The sequence below is a fragment of the Equus asinus genome, chromosome 30 (genome assembly GCF_041296235.1).
Source record: "Equus asinus isolate D_3611 breed Donkey chromosome 30, EquAss-T2T_v2, whole genome shotgun sequence".
In the NCBI taxonomy this organism is placed as follows: Eukaryota; Metazoa; Chordata; class Mammalia; order Perissodactyla; family Equidae; genus Equus; species Equus asinus.
In genome coordinates, this window is record NC_091819.1 from 9,034,424 (window position 1) to 9,057,785 (window position 23,362).

General features: G+C 35.7%; 1 protein-coding gene across 1 annotated transcript; it reads right to left on the bottom strand.

Annotated features, from left to right (window-relative positions):
• Positions 1-467: 467 nt before the first annotated feature.
• Positions 468-22,436, bottom strand: RGS21 (regulator of G protein signaling 21). The gene is made up of 4 exons (XM_014849906.3): positions 22,426-22,436; positions 18,040-18,116; positions 14,136-14,302; positions 468-671 (listed from the first exon to the last, which is right to left on the bottom strand). Exons 1-4 carry the CDS (start codon positions 22,434-22,436, stop codon positions 468-470), a joined length of 459 nt encoding a protein of 152 aa, XP_014705392.1.
• Positions 22,437-23,362: the final 926 nt, after the last annotated feature.

Genomic DNA, 23,362 nt, shown 5'->3' on the forward strand with positions numbered 1-23,362 from the left:
AGATGGAAGGTTATGTTTTGGTTCAGAATTTCTCTTTTTACAGAAGTGACGGTTTGAATAATGCAAATGGTGTTTAAAATCATGTATATGACACTAAACGTGCTCCCATTCAGCAACATGAAGATCTATGGTTCGCTGAATCCATAATATTGTAAGAATATCCACTTGTGGTTTAAGAGGCCATTGTATCTCTATAAACTCCCCGTGTACTCTGCCAGTAGAAGATTTTTAAGTACCTGATAAAATGAATAAATTCTAAACAAATGATTTAGAAATTCAGACTTCATATATAAAAAAGTATTTTTCTGTTAGAATAAAAAACTGTTTTCTAAACTCTAAAAAAACATATCGTGTTTGTATATTTAAAACATTTTAGCCCTGAAGTAACGTGATTAAGAGTTGATCTCTCCCATTCGCTTGTTTTCTCCTAAATTATAACCTGATTATTAGTTTATCATTGACATTCTTTACAAGAAAGGGAGCCATTTTTTATGATTTCCAACCTGTTTGCTATTTACCAGTTTCTTATAAATCTCTGACTTTAGAAATCGAGGAAAGGAATCCTTGGCCATGAGACTGTAGATCAACTTCTGAGCCTCATCGAAACATTTGAGAGTTGGTTCTGCAATATTCTTTGAGATGAGGTCTCTGGTACTGAAGTCAATGTTAATCTGTGGAAATAAATTTGCATATCATTAGATTAGTTTAATCAAAGTGTACACCTTTTATACAGATGGTGGCTACACATGTTATTTGAATTTTTTTTTAAACACAGTTAATCTGATGCAAAACAGCGGAAAGGTCATGCGTTCATTTTCTGGAATGCAGAACACATGCTTGGTTTAATTATTTTTCCTAGGCTCACAGGGTTGGCATTGACAGAGAACAGAGGTCAAGCCTTACTTCGAGATTATGAAAAAATGGCAAATTGAAAAGGCAAACAAGATATTTTATGATTTTAAATTTCTTTTCCCACCCACCCTTTATTTTTTTTCCCAGTACTTTGACCTTAATACCTAAAATGTGCTTTCCACAGGCAGAACAATAACTAGAATTTTCTAGGTTAGCTTCCAGCAATCCATTCCCAGTCTCCATACCTCCCTGTTTTGTTTCTCACAATGTTGTAAAATTTTTTTTTTTTTTGGTGAGGAAGATTTTCCCTGAGCTAACGTCTGTTGCCAATCTTCCTCTTTTTGTACGTGGGCCACAACCACAGGATGGCCACTGATCAGTGGTGTAGGTCCTCAGTCGGGTACCAAACCTGGGCTGCGGACGTAGAGTGTGCCAAACTAGGCCATGGGGGCTGGCTCCCACCATGTTGCTTTTCATTCTAATTTGTATTTCCTTTTGTTTGCCAAAATGGACCAAATAATACCTCCCTCTTCACCCATCCCTATACCCCCACAGAACATACATATCTAGTTGCCCCTTGGTATCCATGGGGGACTGGTTCCAGGACCCCCAGATTCCAAAATCTGCAGATGCTAAAGTCCCTCATATAAAATGACATAGTATTTGCATATGACCTATACATATCCTCCCGTATATTTTAAATCTTCTCCAGATGATCTATTATTTTGGAACACATACCATTCACCTGCAAATATGTAAAATGCCCTAAACCTTCTTTTGGAGATAGTTGTCCAACTCTACACATGTTCCAGGATATATTCTGAGAAGCAGAAAATTTCCTATCCAAGCTGTTTAACTTAAACTGAAAATATTCATGAAATGCCAAAGAGAGCTGAATCTTAAAATTAAAAGCTCACCAAAAGTAGGTGCTATAGTAGGTTTTTTTCATCATTCTATTTTCTGGCACTTAGCAGAATATCTGCCATCTAATAGTCAATCAATAAATATTTGTTGAATAGAATTAAAATGTCTCTTCACAAAATGAGGGAGACTGTAACAATGCCAGAATTTTCGAATCTAGTGAAAGGAAGACTATACATGAAAATTTATGCTTATTGAATTGAAGTTAAAATATAGGTGGACAGCTCTGCACTCAGATCTCCCCAGCTACTTACTTGCTATTCATGTGAGTAAGACAAATTCTCTCTTTTCCTTTAATCTTTGATTTCCATGGTATAAAAGAGAATAGTAATAGCATCTATCTTAAAGGACCAAATGAGCTAAGTAATATAAAATGATTTTAATATTACTATTCTAGGAAGAAGAAAAGAAGAAAAAAATTTTAATTTGAAAAGACTCATCCAAAGGCCACTATTTGTTCCCAGATCTTTTCTTTCTTTAGCGATTTCAGCTGCTCAGTGATCCCAGACTCCATCCGCACTTTTATTTCTTTGATCATCCTCTTAAGTGCTCCATGAAAGTTCCAGATCAAATGCTACAACTCCCTTGAAAGTCTCAAAAGCTGGAATCAGTTTTCTGCTTCTTTACATAGGAAGATGGGGGAGGCAGTGCAAAGACTTTGAGATAATTTTGAAATCTGTGCTCTAACACTTACAACCTTGGTGACCTGGGTGAGTTACTTTAATATTTCTGAGCTCTGATTCCTCGTCCTTAAGCTAGGTGGTTCTTGACTGAGTTAATAGAAGAGTTAAAGTGAGATGATCCATCCATTCATCGATCCCACAAATATTTATCAGTTTCTATTATGTGCCAAATACTTTCCATATTTAGGGGAAGATAACCAACAACTAAACAAATAGTAGTAGTTTAGATTTAAACTTGAAGGATGAGAAGAAGCCAGTCCTCTAAGGGTTTGGGGAAAAGCATTTCTGGCAGAAAAAAGTAAGAAATGCAGAGTCTCTGATACAAAAAAGAACTTGTTATGTTCTGAAGGGTCACTATGCCGGGATGGCTAGAGTGTAGGGTGTGAGAAGAAAGTTCCTGTGATGAACTTGGAGGAGGAGATATGGGCCACGTCTCATAGGGTTTATGTGCAGAGGCAACGAGTTATTTTTCTACTAGAAGCAATAGAAAGACACTGAAGGGTTTTGAGCAGGAAAGAGGCGTGATAAGGCGTTATGAACCCAGCATAGGGCCTGCCTCACAGTGGGACTCAGTGAAGAGTGGCTGTTACCAAGATCTTGCAGTGGTTTTAAACATCTAGCATAGTCTGTTTCATAAATCCCATCTTGTGTCGTGGGGATATGAGAATATAGGATGCCTGTTTCCTCCTTCCACTGTGCCGTTAATTCTTTAATGGCATCATCTGTAATTTGTTTAACTTTACAGCCACCATAATGGTAAATATAGTAACCTAACTCATTTAGGCATTCATTCATTGGGTGAGCGTTCACTGGTAGCAGGGCCGATGTGTGCCTGGTGCAGAGTGGTGACTTATTATTATTTTAATCAGCCCTGAACACCTGCAATAACTCCCCATTCCCTTTTTTAAAAACCCAAAGCTCTGATCTTGGCATTCGTGGCCTTTGCAATGTGTTACCAACTGATACACTTTTTCTCTTCTATGGATGCCCTGTACTCCCACCAAGCTGGACACTCCCCCTCAAACTTCTTGTATTTTGCCACCTATGAACATTTTTCCACACCATCCCAGGCTAGCTGAAAGTCACTCCTTTTCACCTAAGTCTGCTACAATCTTTTATGTCCTTAAGGCTACATTCAAATACCATCTACCTTGTGAAGTTTACTTGAGGCTATTTTCCACTTCTGACCTCTCAAAGGACTTTGAGTTACTTAGACGATATTTACATTTTGCGCATCCCTCGCTATGCCTTACATAATGTAAGGACCCAATAATCTGTGCTGTATAAATAAAGTGAAAACTCTTTCTACATTTGTTAACAATCATGTTTAAATTTTAAAGAGAACTATTCCTTTCAACATAATATTGATGATTAATATTCTTTATTGAAATGCAATAAGCTTGTACTTCGGACAGATCCCTCTTATTTTCCTGACTTGCCTGTTTGCCTGTCAAGAAACTGCCAACATTAGCTATTGATAGCTGAGTGATAAGCAGATATACTGTTCCCAGGAGATAATCAGTAGTCTTATGAAGCTGAGCCTTGGCAATTCAGCTTAATGTCAGTGACAAAACATCACACCCACATGTTTGTGTGTCATTATTTTTCTCCAAGTTGCTCAAATTTAAAACATAGGAATTGCCTCTGGCGCCACTTTTTTCTCTGATCTTTTATCAGAGAAAATATAACAAATATATATATTTTTCCTCGTTCACTTTTTATTTTGTAATTTCACAATGGTCTTATTCATTCTCACTCCTATCTCTGCAGTTTAGGCTTTTGTAACCTAATCTCTTCCCTGAACTCAGGAACTTACCGCTAATCTTATACCTCTTCTTACAATGTCTTTCCCTTCTGAACACGTGGACAGCCTTACTATATCAGTTTCACCAAAATATCACTTTCATGGTGCGAATATTCAGCTGAAAACCCATTATTTTCTATAACATAAAATTTAAGCATCTTACTCTGCATTTGAGCTTCCTCATAGTCGGACTTCAATGTGTTTCTTCACACTGATCTCCTACTTGCCCTTAGTGGTACCCATGGAGCTGGTCTACTCTGTTCTCAAAGTGAATCTTGTACCTAAAGCCCTTGTTTATGCTGTTCCATCATCTAACGTCCCTCTCGCCCCCACAATTTTATTCTGTACAGATTGTCCTCATCCCTTCTGATTTAGCTGAAGCTGAATATCCTCCAAGAAGCCTTCCTTGGCCACAGAAGGAAAATCACTGTAATTTCCTTATCATTATCCGTTATTTTGATTTAAAAATCTTAAGAAATTTGATTTCTTGCTTAAGCAGATTTGGATTCAAAGGCCTCTATTAATGTTAAGTATTCAATCTGATTATCAGAGAAAGAAGATTTGTCACTACAAAGGGAATTCAATAGTTCATGAGATGAAATTCACCTGTCTTTTATGTGCTTTTACGTATTTATTTCATTAATTCCTTTTTTCTCTACATGTCTCTCAAAATATGAGCAGAGCAGATGTACATTCCCCAAGTTCTGTCCCAAGTTTTCTTGGTGACTACGTCTTCTCCTATGGCAAAATATTTGAGCAATGGCATTACCTCTAAAATAATCGTATGGATATTTAAAGATGATTATTTTTACTATAAATAATAATAGTTGATATTTATTGAATATTAGTACTGATATGCTAAGTCTTTATATGGCCACTTTATGTCATACAAACACAACTGTAACATGAATAGTATTATTATCCCTATTTTTCTGGAAAAAATAACATGTATCTGAAAAACTATGTATTTTATTTGTACTCATTCCTGGGGTTTATTCATTTAAAGCATTTTATTGGCTGGGTGCTTAGGAATTGTCCTAGGATCTGAAGATATAAAGATGATTAAGATGAAGAGTCAATCAAGAAGTCAGATTTTGAAAAAAGCAATCCAGAAGAAAACATATGGTTACTGAATGAAATGAGATTTTAAGCTGATCTTTGAAGTATTATTATGAAATTATAAGATTAAGGAAGGGACTTGCACATTGAGGGTAAACTGAAGAAAGTCCATTGGGTTTTCAGGGGAAGAAAGGCAAGACCCTGCAGAAGCATGAAGTTTCCAGATCATACAGGACCTTGTAGATCTTGTTAAGGAAGTTTTACGTAACCTGAGAGCAATGGGGAGAATTTAAGGAAGGGACTGATGTAATTCCAGTTTGAAAAAGGATGTCACTGGCTGTCACGTGGTGTAGTAGCTGCATGTGGATAAAGGGAAGAAAAATTAGGAAACCATACCAGGAGTTCAGGTGAGCCGTGATGGTGAACTAGGCTGGGTAACATCAAAGGAAATGAAGGGAAATGCACAGATCTCAAAGCTATTTAGAAAGTAGAATGGATAGAACTTGTGGTTGAAAGGATATGAGCCGGGACGAGGGACAAAATCTTTAAGAATGACGGGATTTTAGAAATATTCTGAAGAATGAGCTGACAAAGCTCTGATGGACTGGATATGGTATGCAAGGTATTACGCCTAATATTTTCACTTTTTTCCTGATACTGACATTTCCGAAGAGAAGAGAAGAATTAAGGATGACTACCACTTATTTAGCTGGAGCAAATAGAAGAACTGAGTTACCATTATCTGAGAGGAGAGACTCAGGTAGAAGAAAGTTTTGAGGAGAAAATCAGGACACAGATTGGAATTTGTTAAGTTGGAGGTGCCCTTTTAAAGCTATAAGATTGGAAGACATCACCAGGGGAGCCAGTGTAAGCAGAAAGTAAATGAAGACCGCCTCCCCTCAGCATAGTGTGTGTTGGATTATGAGTAAGAACAGCAAAAGAAATTGTTTAAGAGCAGTCAGTAAAAGAGGAGGAAATCAAATACTAGAAGCCAATTGAAGATAATATTTCAATTAAGAGAGGGTGACCAATTTTGTTAAATTCCCAAGAAGTCAGTTCGGGTGAGGTTTGAGGATAGTCTACCAAAAGTATTTTGTTTTCTCAACTTCCTTGAAATTTCAGCATCAGGAAGAAAGTGAAATTATTAGGCCTGATACATATTTTGATGCATAAATTCTTTCAATATAATCACTTCTGGGCATAAGTCTGTGAACTGTACCCCTACCTGTGTGCTCATTTCAAATTTGATTTTTGGTTGGGTTCTACTAGAAGACACATGGATAAATTTCCATCTCATAAATTAAGACAGAGCAGATGTTGAGCTTGGAGCAGACTGAAGGTGGGACCCTATCAGGAGCTGACTCTCTAGAGATGCAGACTTTTCAATTACGTGACCTTGAGGCACTCCTGAGCTGCTTGGGAGTTAGAGAGAAAATTAAACTTTACTGAGCATCTCAAACTAGCAGGTCCAGAGCATAGGCTGAACACTGTATCAACTGATGAAATCAACAGATAATAAATAGATTGATACTATTTTCTGATACAAAGAGTCACTTGCAGAGCCAGCCCTGATGGCCTCATGGTTAAAGTCTGGCGCTCACCACTCTGGCGGCCCAGGTTCGTTTCCCAGCCGTGGAACCACACCACCCGTCAGTTGGTAGCCATGCTGTGGTGGCAGCTCACATAGAAGAACTAGAAGGGCTTACAATTAGGATATACAACCATGCACTGGGCTTTGGGGAGGAGGAAAAGAGAGTCACCTTTAATTTCTTTTGTATCGATACTTTTGTTTTAAGGACTCTGAGAAATACCATACTTTACTTGCTTACTTTTCAAAAGGCCACAAATTATCTCAGCTATCTGGGACCACTGCACTGCCAATCTCAGACAACAAGATGTAGGATTGTGATTCTTACGGACTGACAGCTGAGATGTCATCACAACTGTTTAGAGGCTTTTAAATCCTGTCAACTTTGAAAAGGCCTTGACACAGCTGACATTGACAACAATCCGTTGCATTAAAGTGACTGTCTTCTGAATAAGCTTTGTAGTCGTTGAAAAACAATTTTATTATAAAGATCCAGGATATTTTAATCCTCGTGTGATGGTGTCAGCTGCAAGTTAGGCGAGCCAAATTCCTCTTTCACATCAGCAGATTTCGATTCTTTTGGCTTGCCACAAATTATTTTAACAGGAAGAATACATTTTAAAGTGTACCTTTTGGCTTTCCTGTGACCCTAAATGTGCTTTCTATATTTTTACATAATTTGAATGAAAAGTTTCCAATTGTGCTCTCACAGTCAAATTAGACAGGCTTTCCTCATTTAGAATGGATAGTGTAGCAGGAGACTGTCATCATGCAAAGGGTGTGCATATGTAAACGCCTTACTAAAATGAAGCAGGCAGTGTCTCATTCACAACAGAGCTTCAAAATTACTATTCAAATGAAAGCCGCCTATAATCATGTTTTTGGTTCCATAATTCGATTTAATCACCACTAACACCTCTCCTATTACTTCATGTTTGGCATCATTAAAGGCGAATGAATATCCTGAAACATATTCTCAAGGGTGGCTATTAAAGTTGAGAATAACAAAGTTTGTAACATCTAGAAGGAATTGTCCCTGCACAGGATTGTGTCCTTTTATTATTCTTGATTTTAGAGACAGAAATAGATGACACATGTTGGAAGGCTGTACTAACACATTAAATTGGGCAAAAGAAATGAAAGAAATCATAATGTATAAAACCATAATGTATACCGATTGCTAAAAATAGATGTACATAAGCAAAAAATTCTAGAGCAGCTAAAAGGGAGTCAGATCGACTGTTTCCTTCACTGACCCCAACATGCTCATCCAAGATTAATTTAAGTGGTACAGGGATGTGTGGAAGTTCAAAAAAACACCTGAGCATTTTGTTTTTTGAGTTGAAATGCGGCAATTTTTCAGAGGGCCAAAAGGATACTGCAAATTATTGGAAGAAATACTCCTGCCACTTTTTTTCCTCCTAATGCCATATTTGAATCTCGGTTTCATAGGTTAGGAAGTTACACAAATTAGAGAGAATATGAGAAAAGAAATAAAGCTTTTGACAGAAAGGAAGATAGACTCTATGTGACAGGATAACGTTATATTTTTGCCCTTAGCATAAACATCAAGCTTCCCAGGCTGTGTCATGAACGTTTAAAATAAGGAGTAGATCCCGAGAAAGGAATTCGAAATTTCGAGCTTGGCTGTAGAACTCCGTGCTCGTGATATGTGTATCTTAATGCAGGGTTCATCATTTTGTCTCTAAGGTCGGTTCATTTTTCACCTGTACCGTGTGGATGGTTGTAATACCTCCCAAAGATGGTGAATGTGATGAGCGAATGAAATGACCCACGTAAAAGCGCTGTGCAGACGTTGCTGACAGTTTCTCCAGCTCTGCTTTTCTTTCTTTCCTTTCCTTCCTCCCTCTTCCTCTCCCTTGCCCCACTCCTCTTTCTCCTTCATTTTCTTCTCTGTCTCTCTTTCTTTTTAAGAGAGCTCTTTACTTTAAGATGAAATAAATAAGGATGCGGAAATCACTGGGATCCAGGAAGTGCAGCTACCTCAATTTACACCCTGAGACGCACAGTCCTTGGCTTCTTTTTTACTGGACTAGCCTTCTAGGCACTGGCTGGTCCTTTGCTCGGCTCTTCTTCCTCCTCCTCTCCTATGCTGCCCTCCTCCCATTTTCTCTTATTTCCCTCTGTACTCAAACTTCTGGCCAAAGCTTACTAATTACTTCTTTTGGGATATATTTCCTGGTCCCCTAGATGTGGATTTTCCTGTTGCATGCAACCACATCACCTGTATTTTCCTATCACGACAATCATGAAAGTTTAGTGTAATTATTTCTTCACTGGAGTCGTCCCACTAAGATCTTTAGCTTTATCTATTCAGGGCCTCTGACTGTCTTTCTTCTTAGCTGCACCAGCATGGTGTTCACCAAATAATAGACACTTCACGACTGATTAGGGTGGAAAAACTTAGGATATTCATAAATAAGCAAACATTATGTCTGGAGATGGTTCTATAGTTGGCCAGCACTGTTGGTAAGTAGCAACTTGTGGGGCCGGACTAAGACTCAAAATAACATCAACACATTGGGAAAGTGGCCCCTGAAAATGCAAAGAAAAAACATGAATATAAAATGGAGAACGTCAAATTGGCATTATAGCAATACCAGGAAACGCCTCTAGATCCCATTTTCATGGGCTTCTTGCTACCAATAATTCATATGTCTCTTTCTTCCCTTAAGAGTCAGTTTAAAACCAACCTTGTTTAAAATAAAGGCCTTGTCTCCACATCCTGTCTCACTGCTATTCAATCATTACATCTTCTTAGGTATAATGCCAGCAATTTCATTTGTTACGTTTTTTTTTGCGCTTAATCATTTGTTGCTTTGAGAATTTTTCCTAATTCTACAAATTTCAGTTTTTAAGCCAACTAGATTGAATGTTTCTTTTGAGCCAAACCATAGTTTTGACCTATTTTATTTTCTTGCATTTCCTTATCAAGCTGTCTAGTTCACACAACACATTGTATTACTTCCACATGTTTATTGTCTGTTTTTCTACCTAGACTGAGCTTCCTTCCACGGAGGGAGCTTATCTTATGAGGAAGGGAATAGTAGGCACAGAATAAGCATTTATTGATGTGAAATAAAATATGTCGATAAATAATATTGTATTGCATTAAAAATAAAAGCAAAAAACCAGACATAGATATTAAAAAGTGTCCTGCACAGATCCATTAAGATACCTTCTCCCTTGTGAACGTAGTTTCTTCTTTGTTTTATGGGTTATGGTGTTCTCATATTTAGTAAATACATTTAAGAATTAAATATTTTTGTACTCATATTTTTCACTTAATAAACTGCCAATGTATTTGTTCTGGGATTAGTGGTAATATGAAGTTGAATTTATATAATTTTTAAACATTACACGGTGGTATGATTTGGAAAATTTTCTAATCTCATAGAATGACAATCAACTTAAACAATTTTCTCTTTAATCGCATATTTTCTATCCTGACTCATTTTATTTTGAACATAAGGGAACAATGATATAAATACAATTTATATAAATGTTATAAATATAATAAATATTTAAATCATGTCAGTGTCTTAGCTGAATATGAAAATACTATTTAAAAATTTTTAAAGATTTATATTCTCCTGAAACCAAGTATTATTTTCTTGAAAATTTCCAAATATTATGAAATTCACAGTCAAATTGAAGGGAGAATAATACAAGTTTAAGAAATCGTTTCTCTTTGCCAGTCACAGGTTCTTACTGTGCAAAGTAGAGACACTTTAAAAAATATATTGCTTGTCTAATAATTTTCTCATTTTCAAATCACTTAGTCAAAACACCTGCCTCGCACTTATTTTTTTCTGCAATATTTTCTTCTGAAACTATCTGGGTACAATCCATTCAATGAGTAGCTCTTTTGATCGGAAACTGGTGATTTGCTAACATATTTTTACAACACGTTCTTGTAGGTACATATGTCAAGTTTTTAAAGTTGCTTGTCTTCAGACGTTCTTGGAAGTTACTTAATGGTTGTTTTCAAGTTGATTTAATAGCACTGATATTGACTTCTTTAAAGAAAGAAAGGGACTAGAATTTCTTAAAAACTGTTCTGTGCGGTGCAAACCCTAGATACATGATCTCATTCATCATTCTCATCTGTCCTGTGTGCTGTTACGTGCTTTTTTTTATAGATGTATTTTTAGAGGAGGAACTGAGGCTCTGAGAGATGAAATAGTTTACCAGAAGATTACAAGATTTGAATTTAGATCTAGGTATCTCCAAACTTTAAGTTCTCCACTATATCACACTAACTTTATTAGTGTGCAAGCCAGAAAGAAGGTAACACTGAAGGGAGAGCATGTAAAGTCTGATTGCAATTATTGTCATCTCTCATAGATATCGGAAAGTTCTATTTTTGTGTGTAGTCTTTGCCTATTAGAACAGGAAACCAAGAATCATTAGTAATGTCAATTTGGAGACACGGATCATTTATAAGTTTAGCATAGTCTAATTGTAAATCATCTAATTGCATCAATTAAAAATTATTAAGTTATGCTAGCAATTTTATAGATGAGGAAAGAAAGACACAAGAAATTGAAAAGAAAGTAAACAGGACTTAATAGGCATCTGGATAATATGGCCTTGTCATTGTTCTTTATTTTAGGATTTTCTACCAAGCAAATTGGTTAGAATTTTCATTCTTTATAAGAGTCCATTCTACAACTGTAATTGAATATAGAAAAATGTGGAATATTCTCCTATGAATCTCATTCTTGAATTAATTTTCTACTTACGAAAATCCTATTTTCCAAGCTGCATTTCAAATATATCGCCTTGCTGATTAAGTCTGTCTACTAGATAGATCTAGAACACTTCCCACCCTTTCTTTATCTCTGCTGCTCCCTATCCAGCCTCATCCCCTACTCCTCTTCAGCAATATCAAAATGCTTGTAATTTCCAGAAAACACTAGGGAGCTTTGTACCTCCGTGCTACACCACTGCGCCTTCAGTTTGAAATATTCTTTCTTCATTTGCTCTCGTGATAAATATGACCTATTTTTCATGACATACCTTTTTCATGTTTGAACCACCCTGCAAAGCCACCCTTTAACACTCCGGGTACATTTAATCACTCCTTCCCATTGTGCCAGTGACGAACTTTAAGGGTGGTTTTATTATTACATTGCCTGTGGTGTATTTGACTGGTTTGATTACATGTCAATCTCTCCTTCTACTCTGTGACTTCATTGTGGGGACAGGCACTTAAAAAATCAGTTTAATAAATCAACATACTAACAGTTGTAATGTATTTAACACATCACTGATAGACTATAGAGAAATACCTTGAAGACCACAATTGGTATAAAATATAGGAGGCAAATGCCCTTTAGTAATTTGAATTGGAAACAATTAATGGCAAACAATAGGCAAGATAATGACTATTTCAATAGTGTATATATATATATATGTATACTTTTTTCAATGAATTTTGTCATATCCGCTAATAACATTTTTAGGCACTTCAAGGAGACAAGGTAATCTATACCTCGAAAAGCAGCCATAAATTTAATTATATTTTAATTCGTCAAAATTAATTAGATGAGCAAATTATAAAAAGCTATAAAAGTTTTATATCCTAAAATAATAACTGGAGTATTTATTTAAATTATTACCATCTAAATTTATTTTGGAAGGAAAGATTAGGAAAATAAACAACACTATTTTGTCAAAATTGATAATTTATTATATATTGTAAGTTTGAATTCAGATATAATGAAAAGATTGCGTTTCTTATTAGAAGATTTCTCATACGTAATGTTTGAGACTGTTACCCCAAAATAATCACTGTTAATTAAATGGACTCACAAAGAAGAGAAAAACTTGGCTTTCAAACCAATATCACAATAAATAGGATATCTTTAGAGTTTCTTTCAAGGCCTTTTAGGGAATGACCCATTAATCAACGTGACAGATCTTATATACTACATTTTCAATTTTCCAGAATTATTTATTGATTCTTAGATGGCAACTGGGAAATGAATGTTGAAAGAGCTCCATGGGAGTTCCAGTTCTTTTCTCTTCCCTCTGTGAATTGCAGGCCATGCTTCGGTGGTTCATATGTCTGTGATGTTATTCTGGGCCAATATAGGCTGCAGTAATTAGCGTCTGTCTAAAAGTTGAACTACTGATATGGCAACTTTATGCCCTAGATTTTCCGAAAGTGTTTGCATTTCATCTATTCTGTCCTTTGCCTCCATAAGTACAACAACCCTTCTCACCCCATGAGTCCTAATTTTGGATCAGAAATACGATAACTGTCACCTATGAGGATATTGGTATTTCACCTCCGTAGGAAAGATGATATGCTAGTAGATTATGTTTTTACTAGTAGTTTAATGTAGGTGGCTTCTTGTTTGCTACTTTTTATTAAAACTCTTTTCTTATGTGATATGTTCAGTGAGGAATTAAAGCGGATTTAGAAACAAATTGCTTGAACTTTAAAGTTAAACATTATGCGAAGTATGCGCAGATGATGATAGTTTGGGTTCTGGAAATTACATCAAATATAAGTGAAATGTTACACACATAAACTTTTTGAGGGCTATTATCAGTCATTCTAGGTTCTTCTCTAAGGTCTTTTCTATTTACCTGATCTTAAAGCAGCACAGGTGGGTCCTGACCACTGGAGACAATGCCTCACACCTTTGGCTCATTTTCACCATCAAAGAAATAAAGGTAAGCAAATTCTTCTTTTGGAAAATAAGACATTATTACGTGCCATAATATAAACCTCCAAAATATTAAAAGTGAAGAATTTGTGCTGTTGGTTAGTAGTTATTTTTCCCCTACATATTATTTTTTAAAAATTTTATTCAAGGATTTTTTCCACATTGAGCTCCATGGTTTACAAAAGGAAAAACAAAATGAACTCGAAATCCAGCAGTACATTTAAGCAGGATTTTTGCAGGGTAAACTTTTGAGCTACTTAATTTGGGATAGTAGACGCTATTTTTCAAGAACCTACATGTTGTGCTAAGAATAAAAAATATTGGTCGGGCAAACAGTAGGTGTTGAAAAATATTGGCTGAATCTCTGGAAGACAGAGGAGAATCTTAAGGAACTTCTATTGGAGTTTACCGACATTTTCTATTGGAATAAATAACGATAATTTGATTTCTCTTTACACAGAGTGTCTTTAATTGGAAGCAGATTTGCTAGGAGATGAATATTCGCTCTCCTGGGACGTTTGACTCACCTCTTTAGGTGCATCAGCTTCAATGAATTCCGAATAAATCATCCTGGCCTTAGAAGCAATTTTTTCTGCACTTTCTGTTTTCTTGAAGTCTTCACAGGCAAGCCAGAACTCAACATTTTCTTCACTAAACTCTGATTTTAGAAATGTTCGGAAAGCATCTAGACCAGCTATAAAATATAGAAGATAAATTACGTGTATCACACAGTGCGGTAATATGACCAAAATGAGTACAGTGTATTGTGTGAGCATTTATTGAGTATTCAGCGACAAATATTTATTATCCCTCTAAATGTAACATTTCCATTTTAGTTTGTAACTTTAGAAGCCTTGTTTTTGGATCAGTGATCATTAATATAAAATATTGTATCGATGTTTCTACAGTTCGCCCCATTAATAAAGAAAACCTATGCTTTTTCTTTCTAGATCTGTAAAGTCTAGGAGTTATTTTTAGGAGAAAGTCTTCATGGCAGTTACTTCACAGGAAACCCCATGGACTTTGCCTTTCCGATCCATTGCACCAAACCCAGGTCAAGTTAATGATGTACTAACTTCTGAGTAAGGATGTCTTTGTTGCTACGAGTTGATGAGATACGATTTGGCGCTAAGGAGTTAGTTAGTTTGTGTTGGTTTGGGTTCAAGCAAAGCAAAAATGGCTGGCATGCGTTAGTCTGGGGTGAATATATTGGCCAACTATAATCTTTAAACCAAGAATATCTAGCAAGATATTCGATGTGAACACTTCTCCTCTAAATGGGGTGATAGGCAATTGTAATTCGATAAGGCAAATAAAGGGGCTTTTTCCCAATGTTCCCTTAAGCAAAACACTGGTGCCTTCCATTTTCCCTCTTGGTACCTGCTCTGACTCAGGGTATGTATGGTGTTTTCTTCCTGCTCCCAGGTATTCTGCTGAGCATGCATTTCTCCAGAAACTTTAGACCAGGGACTGCAAAGGAGCCCACTTACTTGCAGGCTTATTTACTTTAGCTTGACTATTATATGCATTATTTTAAATGAATAACAGCTGGTAGTGCTTACAGCCCGAGATTCCCATAGGTCTCATCTCTCCCCATTATCTTTCAGCCAAATTTACACATTTATTATTCCTTGCTCTCATAGATAATCGAGTTTGTGACCACCTGTTTAGACCCTTCCTTTCTCTATTTTCCTCATCAAAGTGTGCTCTGAAATATCCTTCTTTGGTATACCTGGAGCTCATTCGAGAAGGTAATTAATTCTTGCTAAATATTTTCGGGCTGAGGATGGTTCAGAGCATGCTTCTAGTTAGACAGCAGGTTAGGAAGATCATGACCAGATTTCCACAGTTCAATGAACTAAGCTAGTCCCTTAAGTCCGTGTGACTCAGTTTCCAAGTATGCACCCTTCTGATGGCAGTATCTCTTTATAAGTGAGCCTGCCTCTCTCTGAGGAGGAAAACACATCGGAGCCTTTGCCTCTCAGCGGATTTGCCTTCCAAAATGGGGGTGGCATTCTCCTTCACCTGTCATGAGGCCTCCTTTGCATGTGCACAAAGCAGCTCTTCCCTGACAGCATGCTCCGGGAGCTTCAAGTCCCAAAGGAGGGACAAATAAGTTTATGGAGGATCAGGAAAGAGAAACTTGACTAGAAAAAAAGCCCTTCCTGCAGGTAGGCAGCAAAGTGAAATATAGTGAGAGAAATGGAAAAAGACTTCGTGGAACAGGATTAAAGGGTCTACAAACACTGGATTCAAAATAGATTTAGCAACGTTTTTTCTGTTGTTCGAAATGGAGTTGAAATAACAAGTCATTGCAAAAGGTTATCAAGTACCAATTAAAATTCTCGGTAGAAATATTGGAGAGGGTGGATGTCACTAATACGTGAGCACTATAAAAAATTCAATTAACTGCACATTTCTTGTGTTTAAAAATACATCCAAGAAGCTTCTGTGACACCAATTTAGGTTATAAAAATCCTCTTAGTAATACTCAGTTAAAATTTTCCATGTGTTTGGTCCAAACAATGATGAATTTGAGGGGGTCTCAACAGACTTCATGCTAAAACCCATTTTATATAGAGGGTAAAGTATACTTTAAAAATATGGAAAGAATGTTGTAGATTCATGTCTGACAATATTATTTATGTGTCATTAAGGCATATGAAGCTTTCTTCCCGATAAGGATTATCTAAATGCATCCCCGAGAGATGGCAAGTGAGAGATCAAGAGACTGTTAGTATTTTCTCCCATCCTGCAATTTTAATGAAGGGCCATTCCGAGCTAACAATTATAGTCTTCTTTTCTCCTCCCATCACTAGCTTTAGGACACAATGGAACAAAAGAAACAACTGAAATGAGCTAGTTATCTCTGTCTTAGACACACTGTTTTATCAAACTACTCTTTTGTATATACAATTTGAAAGTTCAAAAGATGGCAAGTGACTTTGGAATAATATGCTGCATACAATTAAAATCATATTATCTGAGGGCACTCTCTTCAGGATGGAATGGCTACTGGTTAGACTCAACAGGGGCTGACAGATGGAATAAGTCAGAAATAGGTGGTGGAACACACACCAATGCCTATGCCCAGTACATGCAAGGCAGATCCTCAAGTCGACAAAACAATTAGATAGTTTGGTGAGCATAGTGTTAAAAGCATTAAAAGGCTTGTAAGCTATTTCTTTGGAATTATAAAAAGCAAAACCCAAACAGCTGTTCAGATGACTCTGTGACTTTTGTACTTTGTGTGGGCATCAGATATAAAATCCCAGGAGGATGCAGGTCGAAGCATTTGCCTCCGTCACAGCACCTTCCATGTCTCTGCCTTGTGGCGCTGTCCCCTAGAACTCCTCTGCTCTGCAGCCACCACGTTACCAGCTGCAGAAATACTTTCCAAAGGCTCTTGGGAAAACTGACCTGTCCCATTGGTTACAATTTTGATGAAAAAAGACACAACCCATTCAGAACTTACAGTAATGCAATTCCATATCCTTGATGTCCTTAATATAAGTCTTTAATTGGATTCTAGGAGTAATGTGGATTATTTTATATCTGTGCTTCAGGAATTAGCTATTTAAGAAGCATAAAATCAGAATATAATTTCATCTAATTCAATCTAACTTTGCACATGAATAATCAGCTATGAAAAATTTATTCAGCTTTATCATGTTTTAAACTTGTTAAATATTCTGATATTTAATTTATGAATTTAAAATGGAAATGCCATTTGATTAGTATGAACAATACTACATTTTAAACATTTTTTATGTGCGTCTCTATAGTGTCATTTTTCCCCCACACGAGATAGAACTGCTGCAATACAGGATTATTTGTAACAAAAACAGGAGTTTTAGATACCTTTGTAAATGACCATTTTGTATCAAATTCTGAGATATTTTATTTATAATTGGCCAAAATTACCTTATTGAGCCCACATATCAAATATAAATATATATCTACACACATACATATTAACAAACACACATACATTTAAATATGTTTTTGTATTCCCTAAAAATAAGAATAATTCAGTTGAAAAAATACTTTAAAAACTATCTTAGCCCACAGGACATGAAAAACAAGCGATTTATTTAAAATTTCAACTTATCAGTAATTTGTGTGTTTCCTTCACCTTTTAACAAAGGTATCATGAAATACATCAAATGATAATAATTCTAAGGAAATGACAAATTTTTCACTTCTGGTGTGGATTTTCTTTTTGTTTTAATGTTTGTAGTTTCTATAATCTTGTCTTATCTTATGCCAATCTAATTCCATTTAGACTCTGGGCCTGTATAAATTTGTGTGATTGTTGGGAATCTTATATTTCAAATATTGATCAAACATATTTTATGTCTACGACTTTCAGAATTTAACGAACTACTTTCAATTATTGTATTTTCAAATCTGTTATTAGTTGGACCTTACCTTGGTTGGTTAAAAGTGTGTCCATATTTTCACACCATGCCGTGGCTTCTGTTGTTGGTGACCTGTAAAAACAACATCTACCCTTGACAATAGCATTGTGATCTTTTTCTTCTATAACCTATAGTAATATTTGAGTTATGTGTATCTGTTGAATTACATCATTTAAGTGAGCTTTGCACCATTAATCAAACTGCAAACGTCAACAAAAATTACATAATGTTGTCCCACAGTGGATAGCAATAGAAACACAAAGCGTGATGTGATTTGACAGTGTTAATAGTATTTTCAAATTCTTGAATTCTAATAGAGGCCCAAGAGAGACATGCTTGTGGTTCTATAGAGCATAGTGAATTTCTTCTCAATTATAAATATATTGTTAAGTTTATGTGGCATTATTCTAGTCTATTCCTGAAAAATTTATCATGATAGTAATAGTGATGAATGAACTATTTTCTAAATTTTCACAGTATACAAAATTATCCATTTCAAAATTATGCATCTCACAAAAGTTGAAAAAAATTTTCGATTAAGGATTTATAACATGTGATGATCTTGAAAATGTCTATTTATAGTATTTTGAGAAGTCTTTACCCCACTCTGAGAGAGCCTTTATTTCTCCTTAGACTGGTATGCTTCCAATTCTGGGGTGATTTATTTAGATCTAGGAATCTGTCAGGATAGAATAATATCTTTTCCAAAGCAGTCAAAAAATTTATAGACTTAAGTCTCCTGAGGAAGGTATACTTTTGGGGAAGTGATGTAGAAATAATAAATCAGGGTTAAGATATAAACTTCCTGAGATGCAAGCATATCATGCATTATTCCCCTTAATAGTCAAAGATCCTGATGAATAAGGCCCCATCCATAGAAAGCATCTGCTGCCTAGGAAGAAACCCTTGGATTATGTAGTTGTGATGTGCAAATGACTTAGTTATGAAAGGAATGGTCTAATTTAAGGTTTCTATTAAAATAATCAACAATAAAATCGAATCTCAGCTCTAGTCATTCTTACAAAATTTGATATTTGCATATCAGGGTGACGAATCTTAAATACGTTAATTCGAAGCCATCTCTGTGCTTTTATATTCTATTACTTCATGTAATTTGCTGCAGTTTTTAGAATTTGCATCGGGATTGATTGTGCTCCCTTCTGCTGTTCCAGTTGTATTTTCGGATAATAATTGGTGTCCTCGTAGAGGACACACACAGGGAACTATGTGACAGGGAATTCATTTTGCGGTCTTTCATTATTTACATTTTCTATCTCAAATTTTCTTCCCCAAGGCTGCGTAGCTGATTTTCCCTTTTCCTTTGTTTTCCTAAATCTTGGGAATATAAGATTACCCGTGAAACCCCTTTGAAATGGTTGTTTTTCATTCAAATGGACATTTTACAAGATTTGGGTTGTTCAGTTTCCGTCTTTCATAAATGGAGGATAAGACCCGATTCTAGATTTAATTTTACTTTGAAGAGCTCTTGTGCACTGTAAAACGTGTTACTCTTATAAGCTTATGTTGTATTTTATATGACTTAAATATTAGGTCTTGTAGGAATTCTATCAAATAGTGCTAAAATTATCGTGTGATCACTTAAGGTGCACATGTTTAAAAACATTCTCTCTATTCGTAGATTGAGATTTGGTGGTTAGCAGGGTATTCAAATTAGAAGCTACTTAGTACTTGTGGAATGTACGTTAATGAGTAGGACAAAGAGGAGTTATGAGCCCAAGTCTGGCCACACAGTATACCTATTTTGAATGAGGAACAGCCATCACAGAAAAACACTGAGAAATAAAATCCAGGCAGAATCATTCAAGGATAAACATATACTCTGCCATTACTACGTAATTCTCTGATGATGGTATAAATGTTATTTTCTAGCACCAAGAGCAGTGTGTCTGCTGAAAGAAAGATTTGCTGAACATGTAAACAAATAATGAATGAATGACCAAACCCCAAAGAGTGGCAGAGAACAAAGACTTCAATGGAAGTGGTGCAGTGGTTTTCAAGATGCTGGTAGATGACAGTGATAAGGAGGTTATTGAAAGGGGTAGCTGAATTGTACTAGCTTCAAAGGGTGTCCTGGACGAGGAAAGATGCGAAATGATGTGAAAGCATCATCACTGGGAAGCAAGAGACCACAGACCTCACTCTCAGCCTTGAGGTACACGAAATTGGAGATGATGGAGAACGTGCATTCTGAAAGGCAGCAAGGAAAGCCATGTCCTTTATGGAGAACCAGGTTTTGCTTAAGCCCAAAGCAAAAGGAATATCCAGGGAAGAACTTACTGAATGTAAAGGAGTCTTTTTGGAATGGAAGTGTTCAAATAAATGGTAGCTATTCTATCTTCATTAATTCAGGAAAACAGTAAAAACAGAAAGAAGAAGGCACAGTATGGAAGATGGTATAGGAACCAAGGGCAAAAAAAATTATAATGTTTTGAATTAGAGAGATAGACTAGAATATTATAGATATTCTATAGATATAGAATATTATGGATAGTAGAATTAACGGTACTAGGATATTCTATTATTATTTAAGGACATTGTTATAAAGGGAAAATTTGCCCTTCAACTCTCTGAGGAAGTACCCCTGCTGTCTGATAAAGCCTGGAATGCTCTCAGCTCACTGTTTTCTAACCATTTTCAGGTTTGACTTGAAAGGTTCAATTTTGACTACCTGATGTGATGGAAGGGTTGGTGGTCATACAGTAGTTACTTTTCAGAAGTTAGGTGAGACGCAACTATTTTAAGGAATAATGTGGTTAACTTGCTGTTCAAGTTTTTAAATTTGGGGTTAATTGTATATTTATGATTCTCTGGGAGAGTAAGTTTCTGCTATCTATGAATAAAATGATGGACGATACTTATAATAGCACTAAAATGCACAAGAATGTATTGAATGCTTACAATCTATACCACATTGTGCTAAGTGTCTCATATACTTTACCTCATTTAATGTTGCAAATTACACAGTCTCTTTTAATCCCATTTACCAATGAGTCAAGAGACTCAGATGTTAATAACTGGTGCGATACCTCACGTATATTAATGGGCAGAATTAGAATTCAAACAGTGGTGTGTCTGCTTGTAACCCAAACTCTTTTTACACTTCTTCCTGGAATGGATGAGTCAATACACGTATGCTTATACTTTGTTCATGTTTTGGAACATTTATGATAAATACTTTGAAAGTGCTTTTTCTGTAATAGAGTTTTATTGTACTTCACACAAATAGTTCCTCTAAATGATAGCTAAATTGTGGTAATTGGCTACTCAATAGAAAGTTTTCAGAAGACAGAAATTCTTAAATCTTGTACATTATCAAATGAAAATAGGACATTTCTTATGTTAGAGGTGAGTGAGCAACGTTTTATATTTTTAAAAATGCAACGATTAAATGTTAAGAAAGAAATCTATTAAATTAAAATTGGAGGAAAAAAGAGGCTGGTGGATTTAAAAACATGCTGACTTGTTTGACTTTTACTTGCCATATGTTACCTTAAATACACGAACAATGTGTCACTTTGTCATTTCTCTCTTCTTCTCCCCTTTTATTTGGATTTTAGTTGTAACCGTGTTTTTGTTTGGCTCTTCTCATTTGTGTATTTCTTGTATAATTGTGATGCATAATCAGAATAACTTTTTGTGTGTGTATGATTTGACATGAAAATTCACCATCTATCTGGAGCCAAAATCTCACTTAGCATTTCATGGGGTTTTGGCTGAATTCCTTTCTGTTTCCTTCATTAAGCGAGTGATATCAAGGCCAGCAGTCCCCATATTATGTGTCCGGAGAAGAGCCAGGCCAGATGGGAACTGTGTGAAAGCTACCAGTTATCTTGTTAATTGTGCCAGCTAGAACCAGTTGTATTGCATTAAAAACAGTGGAATCTAACAACTTAGCTGTTCACACTCAATTAGCAGTGTGCTGGAGAATGGGAAATTCAAGCAAGGAGTCCATGTGCTCGAGGAAGTGACAGCTGTTTCCTTACCCAGCACTTAATATCTATTCTCAAATTTCTCAATAAATATTGCAAGAATGAATAATTTTTGCAAGGATCTTCTAGTATATCTTAGATCGCTAACATTTAATCATTTTGACAAGCTTCCCATAAAAGAGCTCAGTGGTTTTTCTCCACTTTATAACCTTTCTTCATCACAGTAAGTATAGAGAATTAGCAGCCAGAGCAAACCACGAATTGTTGACATGTTTTAGAAATGAAGAAGGAATCAGTACAGAAGAGAGAAAAAATAAATCAGGAAGAAAGACAACAATTAGCATATTTATCATAAATGATGGAAACAAAACATCGAGATGAATGAAGACTCAAGTGTTTCATTTGTACATCTTCTGAGATAAAAATAGCTTTAAACAGCAACTCACTTCACTGGCATTTTTCGTTCCACTGTCTGACTGTCACAGATGATGCCGAATTTCTCTTTCTGACTGATCTTCAAGCTGAAGGTAATGTGACAGCAGGAACATGACAATTAGTATGCAAATACCTATCTCCCGGGTTACAAATTGGCATTCTTTAAATCATGCTATTCTCAGCTTTTTTCATTTTGTTGTTAACTTTTCACTGGTCAAAACACTTAAACTTCTAAGTAACAAATAACTCTTTGAATAAATGTGACATTTCTCCGAATCCGTGGCATAGCTGAAATAAATTCCATTTGAAAGTCTGGTTTCTAACATTCATATACATCCATTTACAAGACAACTATTGTTTACATGAGGGTAAATCAACTCAGAAGAAAAATAGTATATATAAAATTTCATATTTACCTTTGGATCTTTAATCTGTCTAAAAGATCATTTTGTTTTCCTTTGTTCTTTGATCTTCAGAAAATCTGAGGAAAAGTAATTATAATGCACTTATCTTAAACAACTATATATGCTTAAACATTTTTACAATTTTATTCATGGACTAAAATATTCTACCACAAGGAATTATACTTTTTCTGAAATGCATGCACTTTTTATAGCTTAAGAACATGTATTTCTTTATTTCTTTTAACCATGTGTCTCATGGCAGCTTATGTCAATATTTCTTTATGCAATGCTGATGTTTCAAGCAATAATGCTTGAATATATTTATCAAAATAAAGGCCATATTTTGGTATTTTTATGGTAGTCAAAGTTTTGTAAATGTAACCCCAGCTTCATCAAGCTTTTATCTCAATGTAATAGAGTTCTTTGGTAGTAAAATTCTACCAGTTATATATTTATGACACTCAGTGTAAATTGCATATCCCTGAAGGATTGATGATTTTCAGGGTGGAAGAAAGAAAGGAGTGAGAAAGCAGCAGAAAATCTG